The sequence below is a fragment of the Rattus norvegicus genome, chromosome 16, assembly GCF_021556685.1.
Source record: "Rattus norvegicus strain SHRSP/BbbUtx chromosome 16, alternate assembly SHRSP_T2T, whole genome shotgun sequence".
In the NCBI taxonomy this organism is placed as follows: Eukaryota; Metazoa; Chordata; class Mammalia; order Rodentia; family Muridae; genus Rattus; species Rattus norvegicus.
In genome coordinates this window covers 72,599,313-72,623,701 of record NC_141549.1, presented here as the reverse complement: position 1 = coordinate 72,623,701, position 24,389 = coordinate 72,599,313, and the positions used below count along the sequence as shown (strand labels likewise).

The 24,389-nt window shown below is 39.9% G+C and overlaps 2 protein-coding genes across 41 annotated transcripts in view; one reads left to right on the top strand and one right to left on the bottom strand.

Annotated features, from left to right (window-relative positions):
- The window catches only part of Erich1 (glutamate-rich 1), a gene marked incomplete at its 5' end in the record, with an annotated part of 52,793,804 nt that overhangs the window by 11,040,662 nt on the left and 41,728,753 nt on the right, over positions 1–24,389 (bottom strand).
- Poteg (POTE ankyrin domain family, member G) overlaps positions 1–24,389 on the top strand; it is a 178,154-nt gene that overhangs the window by 111,195 nt on the left and 42,570 nt on the right. For 36 of the 41 annotated variants that reach the window (XM_087588848.1, XM_087588835.1, XM_087588830.1 and 33 more), the window contains 7 exon segments: positions 2,466–2,536; positions 7,524–7,617; positions 17,724–17,752; positions 17,845–17,917; positions 22,034–22,101; positions 22,777–22,870; positions 23,469–23,539. In XM_087588848.1, coding sequence (XP_087444974.1) covers positions 2,466–2,536; positions 7,524–7,617; positions 17,724–17,752; positions 17,845–17,917; positions 22,034–22,101; positions 22,777–22,870; positions 23,469–23,539 — 500 coding nt within the window. 41 annotated transcript variants of the gene reach the window in all.

Here is a 24,389-nt window from a genome sequence, read left to right as displayed (position 1 = left end):
GTTGGTCGAGATGGCTCGACCATTAAAGACGAGGCTCACAGCCAAAACAAACGGCCTGTGCAGGGAGCGCCCACTGAAACAGGAAGATGGAGAACACCGTCTTTACCAAAGAAAGCTGCCCAATAAATATTTAAGAATCAGAAAGTCCTAAGTGACGGCAGGTATGTGTATGTTCTCGGACTTCTGAAAGAATTCACAACTAGATGTTAGTGCAGAAACTGCACTGGGTAAAGAGCATCAGTCTTCTATTTAAAATGAGAATTTTAGGAAACGGAGGAGTGTTTAGGAAGAGGGAGCAAAGGTTAAAGTGGGTGAAGTTACAAAGAATAAATACATGGAAATCATGCCATGGTTTTAGAGGGGATTCTGAAAAGAAATCTTTCACAAGATGAAAGTCAGTTGTGCTAGAAATGTAGGTAGGAGATAAATAAGATAGAAGCAACAAAAGATTTCAGAGATGAATGGTAGGACCTAAAGCCAGTAGGTGCCTTATTTCCCTCACTGCTGGCAATGCATCTGGGAAAGAAATACCAAGTCTTAAATGGACGGGGTTTCTTTACAGTAAATGATACCAGGCAGCTATAGACGGTATTATATGTACTCAAGTTATTGTCAAGGACAGTGGCTTCTTCTATCTAACAGTTCGCCTCTCATTCCACCTTCCACACCTCCTCACTTGCCCGTTCTCATTCTGCAGGAATTGCTTCAGGCACTGCCTATGCCTGAGCATCATGGGAACGTTTGTGTCCAACACATTCCAGGGCAGGAACCAGTAAGAATTTAGTGAACGCTTATTGGATAAAGTAAATGAGACACTACTTACCCAAAAAGACGACCTAACTAAGAACTGGAGAGATAGCTCAGTGGCTAAGAGCTGTAGAGGAATTTTAATCCAGCAACATGGCTACTCTGGCTGAACTACAGACAAGCCTTTAGTACACACCTTTAACCACAACCTATGTAGGTACGGTTAGTTTATAGAAGAAAGCAGCCATGTTTGAAAGTGACTTCTAATTGGGGGACAAAGTGATGGATCAGAGAAAGATTTGACAGAATAAGTCAGAGATAGGATCTGTCTAACTTTCACGAGAAGAGCACAGGAAAGAAAAGCCCTTTGAGAGCAGTTTGGTGCGAGTCAGTCAGTCGGGAGTTGACTCAGTGGGGAGTCAGTGCAATGGAGTTGAGTTTGTGAGTTGATGCAGTTCAGTGCAGGTCAGCAGAGGCAGTTGAAGCCAGAGAATAAGTAGAAGCCAGAAGATCAGGACAAACTGCCAGAGTTAGTTTTAGGCTAAGCAGAGCAGTTAGTGAGAAACTGAGAGAAGTCAGATTGGATCAGTCAGCTTGAAGAGGAGTCCGGGCCAGAATAGCTGTTGAACCAGCCAGCTAGAGTTCAGAAAAGAACAATAAAGGGTGAGCTTATCAGCAATAAGCCTCTGAGATGACAATTACAGTGGACAAATAAGAAACGCTTTTTACAAAGAGCACTGAATGGGCTTTCAAAGCACCCTGGCTTAATTGCCAGTAACCACAAGACAGCCCATAACCCTTTGAAACTCCAGTTCTGTGTGACTTGATACCTAATTCTGTGCTCTGATGTACATGCAGACAAAACACCCATACATAAAAATAATTATAATGGTGATGATAAGATGATAAAGAATAATGATAATAATAACAATAACAACAATGATAATAATAATAATATAATAATGTCAAAAACTGAAAAACATATAACCACAGAAGATGTACCACATGTTCTGTATCCATTCCTCTGTTGAAGGGTATAAACATTGTCACTTTTAGGCTAGAAGCAAAAAGTTAGCTATCTAAAGAAGTAACTGGGGAGGAGACATTTGAAAGACGATGAAATTCTAAGATAGTTCCGAGAAAAGTACATGTTGACCTGGAGAATGAGAACCCAGGAAGACTTCACAATCTTTGCTGAGTTTTAGGAAAAAGAAAAGGTGTGTCAAAATAGTAGAGACACACATTTGCCATCTGAGGAAGAAGGTGTTTGCATAATGAGATGTAAGAACTTGTAGGAAAGTAAATCTTTGATACATTCCTCTCCCCAGGTAGAAACAGTGTGTAGTGTGGCTTCATGTGATTCCATATTATCATCAGTTGCGTTTCTAAGTGTGTATTAATTTCTGTTTACTTGGACAGCTTTTGCATGCATCTGTGCCTCCTAGCGTGTGTCTGTTTGGTATATGAAATTCTTGATAATTGTATATATTTCCTAATCCAGTAAATAAATATTCATTAATTTAAATGTTTAGTTGTTAAAGTCCAAGGTTGTTTCTTGTTCTTGTTCTTTTTGTTCTTTTTTTTTCTTCTTGCTGCTTTCTCCTCCTCCTCTTCTTCCTCCTTGCTTAGTTTTAAAGTCTTTCAAATGACTGGTTATATATAATAATTTTCTGACTGTTCCAATTATTGATTTTAACCACCTGTGTGAACTTTTTTAGTAGACTCCACTACACGATTTTCATCAGAAGAACAAACAAGATATCATGGCAGCATGAAGAAGCCACGGTTGGTATGTGAATATGAAAAATTCTTTTTATATATTTTTGGTAAAAAATGGTCACAACCCAGGTCGAGTTACTTTGTGGACTAACCTAGAGTATCACTCGGTGATAAGTTAATATATAATTTAACACCTTGTAAGCTATTTCCCAGTAAGGCATCTTTAACCATGTATAGTGACTAATGCCTAACCCTTACTCTGGGCAGCCATTCACAATGTTTATTTTCTGCTTTAATCAATCGCATAACCACATTTCATATTTACAAGGCAGATTAAATTTGACTTATCACTAAGATGTTTAAATTATGTGTGTTCTTCACCCCTGGACATGATTAATGTGACATCACTGTCATTTCTATTCAGTCAAATATTTAGATTTCCTGTTGTCAGTTATCATTGTTTACAAATAAGCATCTACTTCATTCTTTCAGTGAAGTTGTCTTCAATCCAGCCAGTGTGTGAACAACAGCCTTGTGCACAGATCCCCAGGATCCCCAGGATTAGAATGACAGTGTCCCAAGTCTAGTCTTGGTCACCTTTTACAAATAATAACACACTACAGGAGCACAGCAAGAGCTGCTCGATTCCTTCATGAAGTAGCTGTGCTTACTGTGACCTTTGGTTGCTATAATAAATTTCTGGTTACTGAGTAGAAAAGATTTAAGAATCTGTGCTACATTGTTCAAGGGCAGCAAAATAGGTGCCTATCACTGTGAGTGCTCCTTGTAAAACTCAGATGGCACCACCATCACCACCACCACCACCACCACCACCACCACCACCACCACCACCACCACCACCACCATCATTATCATCATCATAGAAAAGATGCAAAGGTTTCTCTTTAACACAGGGCTGAGAGAGAGGCATGAAATGTGTGTCTGTGAATTTCATGTATATGAGTGCGCAGTATGTTTATGTGTGCACTCATGCACATGGACGTGGGCACACAAACACTGCGATATGTGTGTTGGTGAGTCAGGGTTTCCTTAGCCTTTTTAATTTGTGATTTCCAGGATAGCTGGCTCCAGGGTTTCTGGGATTTCTCCTGTCTTAGTCTCCCATGTCCTCGCAGAAGTACTAAGTCCATAAACAGTATTATGTGCATCAGGATTTTAAGTGGGTTCTTGGGATTTGAACTCTGCTCCTCATGTAGAGGTCTGTACTTTTGCCCACTTGTCCACTTTTGTTGCCTGAAGACATCCTTTTTTTATTACTACTTTTTTTTTATTAACTTAAGTATTTCTTATTTACATTTTGAGTGTTATTCCCTTTCCCAGTTTCTGGGCCAACATCCCCCAGCCCCTCCCCTTCCATTTCTTTATGGGTGTTCCCCTCCCCATCCTCCCCCCATTGCCGCCCTCCCCCCAACAATCACGTTCACTGGGGGTTCAATCTTAGCAGGACCAAGGGCTTCCCTTTCCACTGGTGCTCTTACTAGGATATTCACTGCTACCTATGAGGTCAGAGTCCAGGGTCAGTCCATGTATAGTCTTTAGGTAGTGGCTTAGTCCCTGGAAGCTCTGGTTGCTTGGCATTGTTGTTCATAAGGGGTCTCGAGCCCCTTCAAGCTCTTCCACTTCTTTCTCTGATTCCTTCAACGGGGGTCCTATTCTCAGTTCAGTGGTTTGCTGCTGGCATTCGCCTCTGTATTTGCTGTATTCTGGCTGTGTCTCTCAGGAGAGATCTATATCTGGCTCCTGTCGGCCTGCACTTCTTTGCTTCATCCATCTTGTCTAATTGGATGGCTGTATGTGTATGGGCCACATGTGGGGCAGGCTCTGAATGGGTGTTCCTTCTGTGTCAGTTTTAATCTTTGCCTCTCTCTTCCCTGCCAAGGGTATTCTTGTTCCCCTTTTAAAGAAGGAGTGAAGCATTCACATTTTGATCATCCGTCTTGAGTTTCATGTGTTCTAGGCATCTAGGGTAATTCAAGCATTTGGTCTAGTAGCCACTTCTCAATGAGTGCATACCATGTGTCTTTTTCTGTGATTGGTTTACCTCACTCAGGATGATATTTTCCAGTTCCAACCATTTGCCTACAAATTTCATAAAGGCATTGTTTTTGATAGCTGAGTAATATTCCATTGTGTAGATGTACCACATTTTCTGTATCCATTCCTCTGTTGAAGGGCATCTGGGTTCTTCCCAGCTTCTGGCTATTATAAATAAGGCTGCGATGAACATAGTGGAGCACGTGTCTCTTTTATATGTTGGGGCATCTTTTGGGTATATGCCCAAGAGAGGTATAGCTGGATCCTCAGGCAGTTCAATGTCCAATTTTCTGAGGAACCTCCAGACTGATTTCCAGAATGGTTGTACCAGTCTGCAATCCCACCAACAATGGAGGAGTGTTCCTCTTTCTCTGCATCCTCTCCAGCATCTGCTGTCACCTGAGTTTTTGATCTTAGCCATTCTCACTGGTGTGAGGTGAAATCTCAGGGTTGTTTTCATTTGCATTTCCCTTATGACTAAAGATGTTGAACATTTCTTTAGGTGTTTCTCAGCCATTCGGCATTCCTCAGCTGTGAATTCTTTGTTTAGCTCTGAACCCCATTTTTTAATAGGGTTATTTGTCTCCCTACGGTCTAACTTCTTGAGTTCTTTGTATATTTTGGATATAAGGCCTCTATCTGTTGTAGGATTGGTAAAGATCTTTTCCCAGTCTGTTGGTTGCCGTTTTGTCCTAACCACAGTGTCCTTTGCCTTACAGAAGCTTTGCAGTTTTATGAGATCCCATTTGTTGATTCTTGATTTTAGAGCATAAGCCATTGGTGTTTTGTTCAGGAAATTTTTCCCATTGCCCATGTGTTCCAGATGCTTCCCTAGTTTTTCTTCTATTAGTTTGAGTGTGTCTGGTTTGATGTGGAGGTCCTTGATCCACTTGGACTTAAGCTTTGTACAGGGTGATAAGCATGAATCTATCTGCATTCTTCTACATGTTGCCCACCAGTTGAACCAGCACCATTTGCTGAAAATGCTATCTTTTTTCCATTTGATGGTTTTGGCTCCTTTGTCAAAAATCAAGTGCCCATAGGTGTGTGGGTTCATTTCTGGGTGCCTGAAGACATTCTTAACCTGACTGTTTCACTACCAAATAAAGAAGAAGGAAGAGTTCATGGGGAAGAACATGTGGACAAAGAGAACTCTGGATCATATCTATTCACTCTGTCTTAGCACCCTGTTTATTTCTTGTACATTTCTTCTTAGTAATATACCCATCATGCTTATTCTTACAAAATATGGACAGCAAAAATGTACCAACCAGTGACTGCCATGGTTCAGTGATTTAACAAAATTTCAGATAAATCCTTTATTTTAATTAAAAATGTATTGTTATTGTATTTGTAAACATGATGTGTGTTGGCATATGTTGGGAAGTTTAAGACAACTACGTGAAATTCATTCTTTCCTTCCACTGTTGAGTTCCAGAGATTGGCCTCAGATCACCAGGCTTGTGTGACACATACACCTTTACTCAAGTGAAGCTTCATCTTTCCTATTCACTTGATTTTAAAAATTAAGCTAGAAAAACATTTCCCCATTCCTTTTCCCCTCTTCAAGTCCTCGCATGTCCCCCACCCCTGATCCCTTTCAAATTCACGATCTCCTTTTGTTACTGTTATACACACACACACACACACACACACACACACACACACACACACACACCAAGCTTCCTACCAAGTAAACAAGAAGTAAACATACAAGAAAGTAACCTCTGATCCTGTCCAGCCATGATTCCTATGATCCACAGCAGTGAGCAGTATTGCAAGATTTCTGTTCAGGGTGCAATAGTGGCCCTCATATCTTGGTGGCAACCAACAGCTGTCCTTGGATTTAAAGTCTGTTCAACAGGAGGGAGATCATGCTTGGTACTGGAAATCAAGGTGACTTCTTAGAGCTAGAGAGGCTGTGACCTCCGAGGAGACTGTCTATTTCCTCTTATAAGCCCAGCATAATTTCTAAGTTTAATTTGTATTTTTGTCCTTATATACACTGGTAAGGTTAACTTTCATTCCATTCCACCACATTCGGTTTGAAATGCTCAGTGAAGAAGATCTTCATATAATATCTAATATTTGCATGTTTTTATTCATCCGTAATTTAAGGAAAAGTTTTCCTCATGGCTAGGTCTTTCTGTCTAATCTACTTTCTTATTCAAGAAAATCACTCACTCAAAATATTTCAGTCTCTAAGAAGAATGTATAATTAGAATCATATAATATATTCTTTTCCTTGTAAATTTCTTCTTTTTATATTTTCCATCCTTAGAGTTCTAAATCTGTAATTATGTGGGTGTCAGGGGTTTTCTCAAGAGCTGGTCCACCCTGGCTGCATGGTACCAGGGAAAGATTGTCTCAGGCTTGCTTTGCCTGACCTGGCCACATGGCACCAGGAGAGCAAATGCTCAGATTTTTTTGAGGAATGCACATAAGAATTATAAAATTACTCTATTGTATAAATATACACATTGATTCCATTCTGTTTATAAACATGTCTCCTCTTGTCTTTGATGGTCATTTAGACATGATAGTTTTTTACTTATGTGAATTTCATAAATAGATACCATGTATTTTGATCATATTTACCTCAGTACCTCCCTCTATCCTATGCTTTCTACCTCTCTCAACTTCCTGCACTTTTTTAAAAATAGTAACTCTACGAGTTCAATTACTGCTGCCCATATACCTGTGGGTATCGGAGCCACCATGTGGTTGCTGGAATTTGAACTCAGGACCTCTGGAAGAGCAGTCAGTGCTCTTAACCACTGAGCTACCTCTCCAGCCCCAGTTGTGGTCATTTTATGTAGTCAGAAATACAATGAAAGAAAAATGGATTTAGGGAGCATATATGAGGATTTCCCTTGAAGTTTTTCATTACTTAAAAATTGCCATTGCTTTAAAAACTTTAAATTGAGATTTTGGGCATCGGGGGTGGGGCAGAAATAACTGGGGCGTATCTATTCAGCTCATTATGATATTAAATTTAACAGCACATCCTGGAGAGACTTCAACAAAAGTGGACTGTTCATGTGTGTATGGAGAGAAATCGAGGGGGAGGCAGGACAAAAGCTGCTCAGATGACACGTAAGAGCTGTATTTCATGAGAGAGGAGGCCTGAGAAATTCTCGCTACTGCGAAGTACCCAGAAATGTTTGCATAATGCTTCTATTCTTTTTTCCTTTTTAAAAATTTAATCATTTCATTCGTTTATATCTCAAATGATCTCCCTCTTCCAGGTTACCTCTCCATAAGCCCCCAATCCACAGCCTCCCTCTCCTCCCTCCCCTTTGCCTCTATGAGGGTGTTTCCCCACACTCCCAGGAGGAGGATAAAGCAGAATCGGGGAAAAGCACTGTGGTTCCCAGTCTTCTGTTTTCTCCCTCTCAGGGTGTGGAGACTGCACGCCAGGCTGAGAGAACAGAGCAGAGTCAGGAACAGGGCAGGATCCTAGTCTGGTTGGGAGCAAGTGTCTGTGGAGTGGGGGGGAGAAGGCCTTCTTCAAGGATCTTTAATGAAGCAGATTTCTGGGACGATCGTACTTAGCTTTTGCATATTTCTTGATTTGGAATGGGTTTGAATGCATATACTTTATTAGGGGTGAACCAAGAGTTACATAGTTTTGGGGTGAGAATATTCAGGGAGGGACAAGGTCACTGGCTGAATGCTAAGATACTGAGACCTCATTAGCATGGGGAGGCGTTCTAGCTGCTGGGTATGTGACTGGCTACATGTGATCACCGGGTTGGGGTTGGGAGTTGCTTGGTTACCGTGCTCTGAGGCAGATATGGAAATTGTGTGTGGGGGTAGGGGTTGTGGTGGGTGTGGTGGGTGTGGTGGGTGTGGTGGGTGTGGTGGGTGTGTGACTTGTTCTACTCCTACCAGTCTCAAGTTTTGAGATTTCCTGAGTTTGAACAGGCTCTACTTTGCTGTTTCCACCATTTCCTCTTGGGGCGCAGTTCTCGTGCCCCACGGGAAGAATGGAAACTGGTAATATTGCATCGTATCCGAGAGTCAGAGCAAACTACCTTCACACTTATTGTCCTTCTCCTCCTCACTTTGCAAAAGGCATTGAAGGAATCTTATTGCCAGGCCTCACAGAAATGCTTTTCATTTACAGAAGGTCAAAATAAACACGTGTTCATGTACATGAGTTAAGGCCGAGGGCAAGTGTTGTTTCTTGCCAGGGTATTTCCACACGGGCCAAAATAAGAACATGGAATTAGTTATGACAAGGTCATAAATGCCATCAACAGCTCACAGTTGATAGGAATAATTATGGTTTTCTGTGGAAGAGAGATTGTAGGGAGAGGGAATAAAAAACCTCAGCTGGATCCTCAAATATAAAGTTAATTTACACAAATCTGGGGGAGACTGTATATTGACCCAAGCCCCTCATGCTTATGAGCAACCTGTTGGGATCCATGTATAAAGCTCACGTTCTGATTCTGCAGTTCCTGGATTATGTGCTTGTGAATTCTCAGGGCACACAGAGGGTGCCTGTGTGATTCTCTTAAAGGAACCGTAGAACACATGACAGCCTCAGTGGTCATCAGCTCCAGATACATAATAACAGAGGAAAGTGCACGTTTTGCCACTGTTTCTAATCATATTTCTTTCCCAGGAGAAAGAAGCACAGAAAAGGGGAACACTTTCAGGTTAAGTCACTAAAAGAAAATAAAATGGAAACTGTGAAGTTGAACACCCTACAGACTATTTTCTTTCTTTTTTTTTTTTTTTTTAAATATTAGTTCTTTTTTTTTTTTTTTTTTTTTTTATTAACTTGAGTATTTCTTATATACATTTCGAGTGTTATTCCCTTTCCCGGTTTCCGGGCAAACATCCCCCTCCCCCCTCCCCTTCCTTATGGGTGTTCCCCTCCCAACCCTCCCACCATTGCCGCCCTCCCCCCATAGACTAGTTCACTGGGGGTTCAGTCTTAGCAGGACCCAGGGCTTCCCCTTCCACTGGTGCTCTTACTAGGATATTCATTGCTACCTATGGGGTCAGAGTCCAGGGTCAGTCCATGTATAGTCTTTAGGTAGTGGCTTAGTCCCTGGAAGCTCTGGTTGCTTGGCATTGTTGTACTTTTGGGGTCTCGAGCCCCTTCAAGCTCTTCCAGTTCTTTCTCTGATTCCTTCAATAGGGGACCTATTCTCAGTTCAGTGGTTTGCTGCTGGCATTCGCCTCTGTATTTGCTGTATTCTGGCTGTGTCTCTCAGGAGCGATCTACATCCGGCTCCTGTCGGTCTGCACTTCTTTGCTTCATCCATCTAGTCCAATTGGGTGGCTGTATATGTATGGGCCAAATGTGGGACAGGCTCTGAATGGGTGTTCCTTCAGTCTCTGTTTTAATATTTGCCTCTCCCTTCCCTGCCAAGGGTATTCTTTTTCCTCATTTAAAGAAGGAGTGAAGCATGACTATTTTCAAAATGCGGAGGAGTTTCCCATGGGAGAGGAAGGAAGATAGAAATACAGAGTGAAAACTTGGGACTGATGGCAAGGAAACTTCAGGGAGCAGTTTTGAAGATGGCTTTGCTATCTCTTCACTGAAATCAGATGCATCCCTGGGAAAAACATCAGTAGGGACAAGAGGTTATGTTCAGGCACTCATTTCTCTAGTCCATGATGAAAGGAAGAGTGGGATTCCCTCAAACTCAGTGCCGTGAACGGGAAAGTGGCAGCTTCAGCTCTTTTGTCTGGATTGTTAGAGCCTCAGTAATTTTGTTATGTGTTGAAAGACCTAAGGTAATTCAAATTACAGGAAGCCAATGAAGTTATGGAAAAATTAATTGTACTTCATTACTTTATTCTTTCTATTGAATCCTATACTGATTTCAAACAATAGAAATGTAGCAATTCCAAAATTTTGAAGATTTGGCTTGTATTTTATTGTGACAATTGAACATTAGGCTTTATGCTGTAGCTTGTGTTTATCTACCTTCTACGAGGTGTTTATTTAAAGTCTCTATAAACAAGGGAAATGAAGCACATCTCTAATATTCCCTGAGTACATGAGAAACGAAGCATTCTATGTATAATTATTCTACAAGTAAATGTGCAAGATGATCATTTTAAATTTTTCTCTTTAAATACAAATAATTTCTCCATTTCATTGAACATTTGTGACTGATTTTGCTCCCTAGATTATAATATCGTGGCAAAACCATAGTATAGTGGTCCGTTCCCTCCTAATTAATTTTAAATGCCACATTGGTATCTATTACTTCTTAGTAACATTCATTTTCCCCATTGGATTTCAATTCTGTTTCTGTTCTCATGAGACAGAACTAGCAATGTGAAAATAAATGGAACACCTGTCTTTTTGTTGTTGTTGTTCAAACTTACTTGTGTTTCTTTTTTTTCCAGTTTATTTTTTATTGGATATTTCTTTATTTACATTTCAAATGTTATTCCCTTTCCTGGTTTCCTATCCATAAGCCCCTATCCCCTCCCCATCCACATCCCCTTACTGTCCCCCCTGACATTCTCTTACACTGGGGGTCCGACCTTGGCAGGACCAAGGGCTTCTCCTTCCATTGGTATCCAACAAGGCCATCCTCTGCTACATACACAGTTGGAGCCATGGGTCAGTCCATGTATAGTCTTTGGGGAGTGTGGAACCCTAGTCTTAAGAGCAGTATTTCCGGCAGCAGCTCTCTGCTCCCAGACCCGGTGAGAGAGAGACCCAACCGCCTGGTCAGGTGGGCACTCCTGAGGCTGCAGAGCGGAAGAGACCACCAACACTGCTCACCCCTGCCCACATCCCTGGCCCAAGAGGAAACTGTATAAGGCCTCTGGGCTCCCGTGGGGGAGGGCCCAGGAGCGGCAGGACCCCTGCCGGAGACACCGCCGGACCCTGAAGGAAACAGACCGGATAAACAGTTCTCTGCACCCAAATCCCGTGGGAGGGAGAGCTAAACCTTCAGAGAGGCAGACGGGCCTGGGAAACCAGAAGAGACTGCTCCCTGCACACACATCTCGGACGCCAGAGGAAAAAGCCAAAGACCATCTGGAACCCTGGTGCACTGAAGCTCCCGGAAGGGGCGGCACAGGTCTTCCTGGTTGCTGCCGCTGCAGAGAGCCCCTGGACAGCACCCCACGAGCAAACCTGAGCCTCGGGACCACAGGTAAGACCAAATTTTCTGCTGCAAGAAAGCTGCCTGGTGAACTCAAGACACAGGCCCACAGGAACAGCTGAAGACCTGTAGAGAGGAAAAACTACACGCCCGAAAGCAGAACACTCTGTCCCCATAACTGACTGAAAGAGAGGAAAACAGGTCTACAGCACTCCTGTCACACAGGCTTATAGGACAGTCTAGCCACTGTCAGAAATAGCAGAACAAAGTAACACTAGAGATAATCTGATGGCGAGAGGCAAGCGCAGGAACCCAAGCAACAGAAACCAAGACTACATGGCATCATCGGAGCCCAATTCTCCCACCAAAACAAACATGGAATATCCAAACACACCAGAAAAGCAAGATCTAGTTTCAAAATCATATTTGATCATGATGCTGGAGGACTTCAAGAAAGACATGAACACACTTAGGGAAACACAGGAAATCATTAATAAACAAGTAGAGGCCTACAGAGAGGAATGGCAAAAATCCCTGAAAGAATTCCAGGAAAACACAATCAAACAGTTGAAGGAATTAAAAATGGAAATAGAAGCAATCAAGAAAGAACACATGGAAACAACCCTGGATATAGAAAACCAAAAGAAGAGACAAGGAGCTGTAGATACAAGCTTCACCAACAGAATACAAGAGATGGAAGAGAGAATCTCAGGAGCAGAAGATTCCATAGAAATCATTGACTCAACTGTCAAAGATAATGTAAAGCGGAAAAAGCTACTGGTCAAAACATACAGGAAATCCAGGACTCAATGAGAAGATCAAACCTAAGGATAATAGGTATAGAAGAGAGTGAAGACTCCCAGCTCAAAGGACCAGTAAATATCTTCAACAAAATCATAGAAGAAAACTTCCCTAACCTAAAAAAAGAGATACCCATAGACATACAGGAAGCCTACAGAACTCCAAATAGATTGGACCAGAAAAGAAACACCTCCCGTCACATAATTGTCAAAACACCAAACGCACAAAATAAAGAAAGAATATTAAAAGCAGTAAGGGAAAAAGGTCAAGTAACATATAAAGGGAGACCTATCAGAATCACACCAGACTTCTCGCCAGAAACTATGAAGGCCAGAAGATCCTGGACTGATGTTATACAGACCCTAAGAGAACACAAATGCCAGCCCAGATTACTGTATCCAGCAAAACTCTCAATTAACATTGATGGAGAAACCAAGATATTCCATGACAAAACCAAATTTACACAATATCTTTCTACAAATCCAGCACTACAAAGGATAATAAATGGTAAAGCCCAACATAAGGAGGCAAGCTATACCCTAGAAGAAGCAAGAAACTAATCGTCTTGGCAACAAAACAAAGAGAATGAAAGCACACAAACATAACCTCACATCAAATATGAATATAACGGGAAGCAATAATCACTATTCCTTAATATCTCTCAATATCAATGGCCTCAACTCCCCAATAAAAAGACATAGATTAACAAACTGGATACGCAACGAGGACCCTGCATTCTGCTGCCTACAGGAAACACACCTCAGAGACAAAGACAGACACTACCTCAGAGTGAAAGGCTGGAAAACAACTTTCCAAGCAAATGGTCAGAAGAAGCAAGCTGGAGTAGCCATTCTAATATCAAATAAAATCAATTTCCAACTAAAAGCCATCAAAAAAGATAAGGAAGGACACTTCATATTCATCAAAGGAAAAATCAACCAAGATGAACTCTCAATCCTAAATATCTATGCCCCAAATACAAGGGCACCTACATATGTAAAAGAAACCTTACTAAAGCTCAAAACACACATTGCACCTCACACAATAATAGTGGGAGATTTCAACACCCCACTCTCATCAATGGACAGATCATGGAAACAGAAATTAAACAGTGATGTAGACAGACTAAGAGAAGTCATGAGCCAAATGGACTTAACGGATATTTATAGAACATTCTATCCTAAAGCAAAAGGATATACCTTCTTCTCAGCTCCTCATGGTACTTTCTCCAAAATTGACCATATAATTGGTCAAAAAACGGGCCTCAACAGGTACAGAAAGATAGAAATAATCCCATGCGTGCTATCGGACCACCACGGCCTAAAACTGGTCTTCAATAACAATAAGGGAAGAATGCCCACATATACGTGGAAATTGAACAATGCTCTACTCAATGATAACCTGGTCAAGGAAGAAATAAAGAAAGAAATTAAAAACTTTTTAGAATTTAATGAAAATGAAGATACAACATACTCAAACTTATGGGACACAATGAAAGCTGTGCTAAGAGGAAAACTCATAGCGCTGAGTGCCTGCAGAAAGAAACAGGAAAGAGCATATGTCAGCAGCTTGACAGCACACCTAAAAGCTCTAGAACAAAAAGAAGCAAATACACCCAGGAGGAGTAGAAGGCAGGAAATAATCAAACTCAGAGCTGAAATCAACCAAGTAGAAACAAAAAGGACCATAGAAAGAATCAACAGAACCAAAAGTTGGTTCTTTGAGAAAATCAACAAGATAGATAAACCCTTAGCCAGACTAACGAGAGGACACAGAGAGTGTGTCCAAATTAACAAAATCAGAAATGAAAAGGGAGACATAACTACAGATTCGGAGGAAATTCAAAAAATCATCAGATCTTACTATAAAAACCTATATTCAACAAAATTTGAAAATCTTCAGGAAATGGACAATTTCCTAGACAGATACCAGGTATCGAAGTTAAATCAGGAACAGATAAACCAGTTAAACAACCCCATAACTCCTAAGGAAATAGAAGCAGTCATTAAAGGTCTCCCAACCAAAAAGAGCCCAGGTCCAGACGGGTTTAGTGCAGAATTCTATCAAACCTTCATAGAAGACCTCATACCAATATTATCCAAACTATTCCACAAAATTGAAACAGATGGAGCCCTACCGAATTCCTTCTACGAAGCCACAATTACTCTTATACCTAAACCACACAAAGACACAACAAAGAAAGAGAACTTCAGACCAATTTCCCTTATGAATATCGACGCAAAAATACTCAATAAAATTCTGGCAAACCGAATTCAAGAGCACATCAAAACAATCATCCACCATGATCAAGTAGGCTTCATCCCAGGCATGCAGGGATGGTTTAATATACGGAAAACCATCAACGTGATCCATTATATAAACAAACTGAAAGAACAGAACCACATGATCATTTCATTAGATGCTGAGAAAGCATTTGACAAAATTCAACACCCCTTCATGATAAAAGTCCTGGAAAGAATAGGAATTCAAGGCCCATACCTAAACATAGTAAAAGCCATATACAGCAAACCAGTTGCTAACATTAAACTAAATGGAGAGAAACTTGAAGCAATCCCACTAAAATCAGGGACTAGACAAGGCTGCCCACTCTCTCCCTACTTATTCAATATAGTTCTTGAAGTTCTAGCCAGAGCAATCAGACAACAAAAGGAGATCAAAGGGATACAGATCGGAAAAGAAGAGGTCAAAATATCACTATTTGCAGATGACATGATAGTATATTTAAGTGATCCCAAAAGTTCCACCAGAGAACTACTAAAGCTGATAAACAACTTCAGCAAAGTGGCTGGGTATAAAATTAACTCAAATAAATCAGTTGCCTTCCTCTATACAAAAGAGAAACAAGCCGAGAAAGAAATTAGGGAAACGACACCCTTCATAATAGACCCAAATAATATAAAGTACCTCGGTGTGACTTTAACCAAGCAAGTAAAAGATCTGTACAATAAGAACTTCAAGACACTGAGGAAAGAAATTGAAGAAGACCTCAGAAGATGGAAAGATCTCCCATGCTCATGGATTGGCAGGATTAATATGGTAAAAATGGCCATTTTACCAAAAGCAATCTACAGATTCAATGCAATCCCCATCAAAATACCAATCCAATTCTTCAAAGAGTTAGACAGAACAATTTGCAAATTCATCTGGAATAACAAAAAACCCAGGATAGCTAAAGCTATCCTCAACAATAAAAGGACTTCAGGGGGAATCACTATCCCTGAACTCAAGCAGTATTACAGAGCAATAGTGATAAAAACTGCATGGTATTGGTACAGAGACAGACAGATAGACCAATGGAATAGAATTGAAGACCCAGAAATGAACCCACACACCTATGGTCACTTGATTTTTGACAAAGGAGCCAAAACCATCCAATGGAAAAAAGATAGTATTTTCAGCAAATGGTGCTGGTTCAACTGGAGGGCAACATGTAGAAGAATGCAGATCGATCCATCCTTATCACCCTGTACAAAGCTTAAGTCCAAGTGGATCAAGGACATCCACATCAAACCAGACACACTCAAACTAATAGAAGAAAAACTAGGGAAGCATCTGGAACACATGGGCACTGGAAAAAATTTCCTGAACAAAACACCAATGGCTTATGCTCTAAGATCAAGAATCGACAAATGGGATCTCATAAAACTGCAAAGCTTCTGTAAGGCAAAGGACACTGTGGTTAGGACAAAACGGCAACCAACAGATTGGGAAAAGATCTTTACCAATCCTACAACAGATAGAGGCCTTATTTCCAAAATATACAAAGAACTCAAGAAGTTAGACCGCAGGGAAACAAATAACCCTATTAAAAAATGGGGTTCAGAGCTAAACAAAGAATTCACAGCTGAGGAATGCCGAATGGCTGAGAAACACCTAAAGAAATGTTCAACATCTTTAGTCATAAGGGAAATGCAAATCAAAACAACCCTGAGATTTCACCTCACACCAGTGCGATTGGCTAAGATCAAAAACTCAGGTGACAACAGATGCTGGCGAGGATGTGGAGAAAGAGGAACACTCCTCCATTGTTGGTGGGATTGCAGACTGGTAAAACCATTCTGGAAATCAGTCTGGAGGTTCCTCAGAAAATTGGACATTGAACTGCCTGAGGATCCAGCTATACCTCTCTTGGGCATATACCCAAAAGATGCCTCAACATATAAAAGAGACACGTGCTCCACTATGTTCATCGCAGCCTTATTTATAATAGCCAGAAGCTGGAAAGAACCCAGATGCCCTTCAACAGAGGAATGGATACAGAAAATGTGGTACATCTACACAATGGAATATTACTCAGCTATCAAAAACAACGAGTTTATGAAATTCGTAGGCAAATGGTTGGAACTGGAAAATATCATCCTGAGTGAGCTAACCCAATCACAGAAAGACATACATGGTATGCACTCATTGATAAGTGGCTATTAGCCCAAATGCTTGAATTACCCTAGATCCCTAGAACAAACGAAACTCAAGACGGATGATCAAAATGTGAATGCTTCACTCCTTCTTTAAATGAGGAAAAAGAATACCCTTGGCAGGGAAGGGAGAGGCAAAGATTAAAACAGAGACTGAAGGAACACCCATTCAGAGCCTGCCCCACATGTGGCCCATACATATACAGCCACCCAATTAGACAAGATGGATGAAGCAAAGAAGTGCAGACCGACAGGAGCCGGATGTAGATCGCTCCTGAGAGACACAGCCAGAATACAGCAAATATAGAGGCGAATGCCAGCAGCAAACCACTGAACTGAGAATAGGTCCCCTATTGAAGGAATCAGAGAAAGAACTGGAAGAGCTTGAAGGGGCTCGAGACCCCAAAAGTACAACAATGCCAAGCAACCAGAGCTTCCAGGGACTAAGCCACTACCTAAAGACTATACATGGACTGACCCTGGACTCTGACCCCATAGGTAGCAATGAATATCCTAGTAAGAGCACCAGTGGAAGGGGAAGCCCTGGGTCCTGCTAAGACTGAACCCACAGTGAACTAGTCTATGGGGGGAGGGCGGCAATGGGGGGAGGGTTGGGAGGGGAACACCCATAAGGAAGGGGAGGGGGGAGGGGGATGTTTGCCCGGAAACCGGGAAAGGGAATAACACTCGAAATGTATATAAGAAATACTCAAGTTAATAAAAAAAAAAAAAAGAATTAAAAAATAAAAAAAAAAGAGCAGTATTTCCAGTGATAAATATGAAGATAATTTTCTATACTAACTTTCTATACTGTATCAAATTCTGATTGACTTTGTCATGTTAATATATAACTAGTTACATGTCTCTGCCTTTTCAGACTCTCCTGATGAACATTCTGCATTGAAGGTAATAATGTTTACATTTTATTGCGTATCATTAACTTACCAATATATGACTTTTACAAACATCATTAAATTTCTCCCTTTAACCCCACGCAGACGACTGCCAAAAAGCAAGATTCTGTACCAGTTGAAGACCCAGTAATGAATCCTGAAATATCATTCACGGCAGGTAAATTTAGAAATAGAGATTTCTCTTTAATACGTGCTTATGAGCACTTGATATGATCTGCCTTTGAGTTCAAATTCTTTAGCTCTTCAAATCAGATGGATGCATTTCATGTAAACAATTCTAATGTCATTCTAACCACCACTCTTTCATAGCAAGCTACCTGGGAGTTGAAGACAGTTTCTCTAATTGTCAGCTATAATCAGGTGTTTCTACTTGTATGCGTTGATATATCCACAGTCCCATACTGGAGGCACAGCGTCCCTTATGGTTTACGGGATTTTAAGTTTTAAAATCTGTATTTTTAAAAGATTAATGATGTTCCCTCAAAAATTGTTCACATGTGTTATATAGGCAGCTCTCTGGTAGGCTGATGCAAAGATTTCTCATGCATAGGAGTTTTGGGTGATCCTGAATTACACACAAAGGAACTGTTTTAAAAACACAGGTGTGTTTTCATGTTCGGACTGAAAGCACAGTGGGTGGGCTGGGCAAACTTCATGTATAATTTCTGTTATAATTTATTTACTACTAACTTCATTTCTCCTTGGCGATTGTGGTGTCTAGTCTGTAGGTGGTGTCCATATGATGTGGTAATCTTTGTGTGCCTTATGGTGTAACGTATGATCTGTTTTACAGAGGGTGTTCAGATATGCTTTAGAATAATTACAGCCAATAGCACACGTAAAGCCAGATGCTCACACAATGTACTTATCTCCTCTTTGTTCCCACCGCTTGTCTGCTCTTCTTCCGATTTTTTTGTGACTATATGTCTCTGTTGGCTTGCTGGTGTGTTTACCTAAATTTGTTTGTCCCTAGCTCCCACCTCACAATGTGTGTGCTCTTCTTAATTTCCACCAGTGAACTAAACTCTGATCTGTGATGTTATTCTTTGATGTGCCTGTTATAGACAATAAGCAGACATTTCTGAGAAATCTTCAAAGAATTCTAACAGAGATGCACACACAGAGGAAAACATCAAAGTATGGTGTGTGCAACCTCAGCCTTCATGCAGGTTTTGCACATCTCTTAGGATGCTAATCCCAGCATCTGCTCTTTAGGGAATCACTCATTAAATGAACTGCTTTTCTGGACTGATATTTAGTAATTTTATACTTGGAAAGATTATGGAAAAAATAGAGTTCAGGAATGCAGTTTTTAACACAGTGTTTCACCATTTTTTAAAATCAGGCTACCTATTATTTTCCCGTTAATGTACAGAAGTAAGACCACGACTCATTATGTTTACAAATACCTTGGATCATAACTAAAGATAACTCATTTATTTTAACTTACATTCTGCCATGTGGCTCATTACCTGTGCTCAGGTAACATGTGTCTGTCTCCTCACATCTTCCTGGGCGGATCTCCTGCCTGGCTCTATCCTAGCATTCTCTTCCCTCCCAGATGTCCCACCTCCCATTTCCTGTCCAATCCATAAGCCATCACCTTTTTAATTGACAGATGATGCTCCAAACAGTTCACAATGTATCTTTTCTACAACTTTCCTCTCTCTGTCCTCTTCCCGTCTTGCTTGTCTCCTTCTTCCGGGTACATAGTAAAACCCTCTGTTTTTGTCATATATATCCCATTATCTCTCTCCTCCCTTCTTTTTCTCTGCACCATTTCCCCTCCAGTCTCATAGTCTCCTCTACATCTTCACAACACACGCATGCACACCCGCACGCACCCGCGCATACACACACACACCACACACACACACACACACACTCGCTCACCACATATTCTTATATAAAGTTACATCTAGACTTCTTGTGTGAGAGAAAATGTAACACAAATGACATTATGACTCTGGGTTATTTTGCTTAACAAAATATTTCTGTTTTTATTTCCACACGTGTCATGGTTTCTTTTACTTTACCCGTGAATAAACTCCCACAGGTATGTATATTTCTCTTTAATCTATTAGTTTTTGTAGCTATCGAAGCTTCCTTCCTGTCTTAGCTATTATGCCCAGTGCAGTAATAATCGCGAATGTGAACATCTTTGGCGTGTTGACTTAGGGTCCTTGCTAACCCTCAGTTCTTTGTTTGCCACATTTCTCTGACACTACGATATCACTGGAAATGCCCTCCCTGGCTTTCCCTCTATTTTTAGACCAATATTGATACTTTTGCCACATAATAGTACACTGTCTTTCTTGTTAATATATTTCTTATGCTTCAGTACTCATCTCTAGCTTCCCAAATTTCCCCTTTAGGCGACACATCTAACAGTACCTGACAGTGAATTGTTAATGTCTGGTGCGTTGGGGGCCCTGGGTACAGTCGCACACCACCAGGACACGGGGGATGCAGAGCAAAGGCAGAAGCAGCTGCACGCAGTTGCAAGCTTTATTAATCCTTATATAGATATGAATATGCATTACCTCAATTTCCATTTTGGCAAGATACCATAAGATTGTTATTCCCACGATACCAGGAACAACCGAGGCAAGACTAAACAAAGAAATACGACTAAACAAAGGTTTCTTCTCAAAATATTCACATAACAAATCACCCCTCTTCTTATTATCAAAGTATACTCGCCATTACCAAGAAAGCGTGAGAACGGCTTCCACAGAAACAGGATACGGCAGAGCATAGTTTAAGGCCAAGTGAGAAAAACATTTTCTTCTCAAGGGCAGCATTCCAGCTCCTACCTGCACCTGTCACCAGTCCTAACCTGACCCTGCCTGGGAGCTGCATCTCTATGTCTCAACTGTGAATCCTTGTAACATTTTCTTACCTGCAGTGTCAGAGTCCAGTATGAGCTCAGTAAAATAACAAATAAACGACTCTTTGTCTAGAAAGGATATGGTTATCTACTGCAATCCAGGACTAAAAGCTTGGATCCCTCAAAAATAGAAAATGTCTTTTAGTTTAAGTGATAATGAAACAACTAATCAATCTTCCAAAGTTTTATAACCCTGAGGAAACATATCTTCCCTGGAGGCAAAAACTCTAGCCACAGATTTCATGCCTCCTCCTGAGCTGAAAAAGGAGTGTTCCTTTTCCAACAGCAGAGAAAATCAGGCTAAATATATAGTGTAGAAGTTCAAGGAATAAAGCGTAAAATGTCGAAATTAAGCAAAGAAATGTGTTGTTGTTTTTAGAAACAGATATGGCTGTGTGGTATGAAATATTGTTCAGTCTGAATTTATTCTATCTCATGTTGTTTTCTATGTGTTCCTATGAGTTTCTGAATGTGTCTATGTTGGGTAGGCGAGCCTGTGTATGAATGGCAGGCACATGTGCACAGACTGAGGATGGCACTGTCTACCACCTAAATCATGAAGTGAAACTTCTTCTTCTACACTAATAACCCACAGACACAGAGTTTACAAAAAAGATAGGGCAAACACAGCTACTCAGGAATACATGACTTCATGGCAGAGCCATATGAGAAAATTTAACGGAAATAATGATCACAATTGTGGACACAGCAGGAACAGGGGAGAAGGTCAGGTGACTTATACCGAATGCAAGTGTTCTGCTTCTTAAGTTTGATAGTGAATCAGTTAGTGCTTAATAACTTGTTACTTAAATTATACACGCATATCATTTGGTATGTGTCACAATAAAATGAAAAACAGACAACACAGACATGAAAGGCCCAACTCTGAGATAGTATGAAAAGTACTCAACAACAAGACCATCATCATAAACACAAGACCTCCAAATTTAAATAATGAAGTAGCAATTTATAGTGAATGTTTTGAGAACTACATGTATTTATTAATCAATGAATGTCAAATTGAAAATTGATTAATTGGGGGCTTTGATTGGGAAGTTAAAAATTTAATGATTAGTGTAATTATTTTTTATTATATTTATTAACATACTTTAAATTAAAATATAGTGATATCACTTCACTCTGTCTATTTCCTCCCTCCAACTATGTCGGCCTCTTCCATGTACACTTCTACTCTTTCTCAAATTAATGGTCCCTTTTTTAGTATTTATTATTTTTACTATATATATAAATATATAGCATAAATATGACCTATTGAGTCTGTTTTTGTTATGTAACTCACTTAATATTTTTCCTTTTATTGCAAAGAATCATACTGTATAAAGGCTTTTCATTCCTTAAGTAAATATATCTATGTTTTGTCAGAAGCCGACTTACAAGTGATATCAGAGGAAAAGAAACAAGCTCAGGCCTGTGAAAATATTCAGTCAGTTGTATGTAAACATTCAATTTTATTTTTTATATTAATAGTTTAGTAAATCACCATAGGTGAGAAAATTATATTTTAGAGTTTAAGGATTTTCTGTATATAAACAGACCATAACCAAAATTTAATTTTAAAATCATCTAGAAAAAAATAGCTAATTGTGGAGATTTGAACTTAGAGTCAATAGTAGCTTGCGTGTAGCTGAACATTCTTCTGGGGTGTGTCCTACAGGTTTCCTTAGTGTTCTTTGAGTTTCCTTTGCTATAGTACATAGTTTTTAATGACATATGTCTTTGTGTTAATAAAACTATCTAGTCACTGGAATTCCTGTAGATATTTAGAGTTATAGAAAAACAAGTGAAATTAACACATTCAAGAACCTAGTTTAAGTGTCCACCAATTATGAGGGACAAATAATAAAATCATGTATTCCTACTCTTGTTAATTTTTATTCTTTCATTCCAGTGTCAGTTTAAGTAGCTACCGATGAAATTTAAAATAAATGACCTAGACAGCATATATTATCTTCCCTATGCAGTTTGTAAGTTTTTAAGTTTGTAATATATACATTCCCTCATTTCAAGAATACCTGTTTATAAAGTAGAAGATGTAGATTTTTCTAGCTACAGATTATTTAGGAAATATTCACAAAAATCACTACTGGCATTCATTTATTTTCTAGAATGCTTCCAAACATCTTCAAACAAAGGGTATTGGTCATTTGCCCATGACTGTGGGTCAAAGAAGCAAAACTACTGTAAGTGGAGGAGAGGAAGGTAAGAAGTGAATGTCATATCAGTCAATCAGAGGAACATTAGCAAAGCAAGAGGAGCCATAATATTCTATCAACTAAAGAATGTGGCCTTTTGGATGCTTAGAGAGGCATGAGATGTAGCACGTGGAAAACATTCTCCTCAGGAAACTATAAGTCTCACGAGGTTTCAGGGACACTCTAAGTTCATAGTGGCATGGCAGGAGGAGGATTACAGCTACACTTTAAGAATGTTCAAAGAAGAGGAGGCATGGAGAGCAGGATAAGAGGGGTATACTGAGCGAATGAATGGAAAGTCACTGAATGCTGAGAGTGGCAAAACGAGAATCTTTAGATACAGAACTGCAGAGTATGGACCAGTGTGAAGTGTATATGGAGAGGACGTCTCCACTCTTTTCTTCTTGCTTTCCACTGGGAGGTTATCTCAGGCTGACATAAACTATATTCAAGAGCTATATTTTTGTTTATTATGGGTGTGTGTGTGTGTGTGTGGTGCACACGTGTGTGTGCGTGTACACATTTGTACATATGTATGTTGAGCAATACATATTAAATCAATGACTGTATATGATTTTTAACTACAAATATTATGTCTTTATCAGAGTCAGACTTAAACATGGCATCAGGGGATGAGCAAAGCAGGTGTAATAGCAGCGAGAGCCATCAGTCATTGGTAAATAGATATATCACAGCTCCTTTAATACTGTTTCCTCTTTTAAGTATCGTATCATCAAACAAGCAGAATCACCTTGTAAGCTTCGCTGAATAGCATATATCACAAGCTAATGTATAATCTTAAATAACTTAAGTAGTTGTGAGTCTTCAAATATTCTTAGAATCAATAACACTGGTAGACTTCATGCTCCTTGAGTCCGAAATTTGCCTCATGATTTTGCCTCCATTTATAAAACCTTCTTATGCGATAAACAAGGTAAAATCAAATTTGGATCTTGAGTTTAAATTATGGATAATATCACTTTTATGAACACTGAATTGTGCTCATGTTACAGGGTGGAATGGGTTGATATTTTTATTTAATAATGATGATACTTCACTCAGTAGTAACTCTGTTGAAGGTTTAATCAGGCTTTGTGGACACTGACTTCAGGGTTTATGTAGAGGGAGAAAGTAGAGTCATAAAAACAATCTGGCTGCCATTGTAATGGAATATTATCTTCCAAAAGGTACTTTTAGCATTTTTTAAACAATAAATCTTTAACTTATTTTAATCCAGTTTAAGAAATTGCTAGTAATTATTGATCTTACATCCACGCTTTAGTAGATGGTGAAATATTCTAAAATTGGACATAATATTGACAGTTCATATAGATGTATAGCTCTGTGACCATATATGCTTTGAATTAAAATATAATAATCCTTCTTCTATATTGTTGCTAATAGATTTTGTTTGATTCTGAGATAGGGTTTCTCTGTGTAGCCCTGGCTGTCCTGGAACTTGCTCTTTAGACCAGGTTGTTCTTGACCTAAGAACACCTCTGCCCTCTGAGTGCATGGATTAAAGG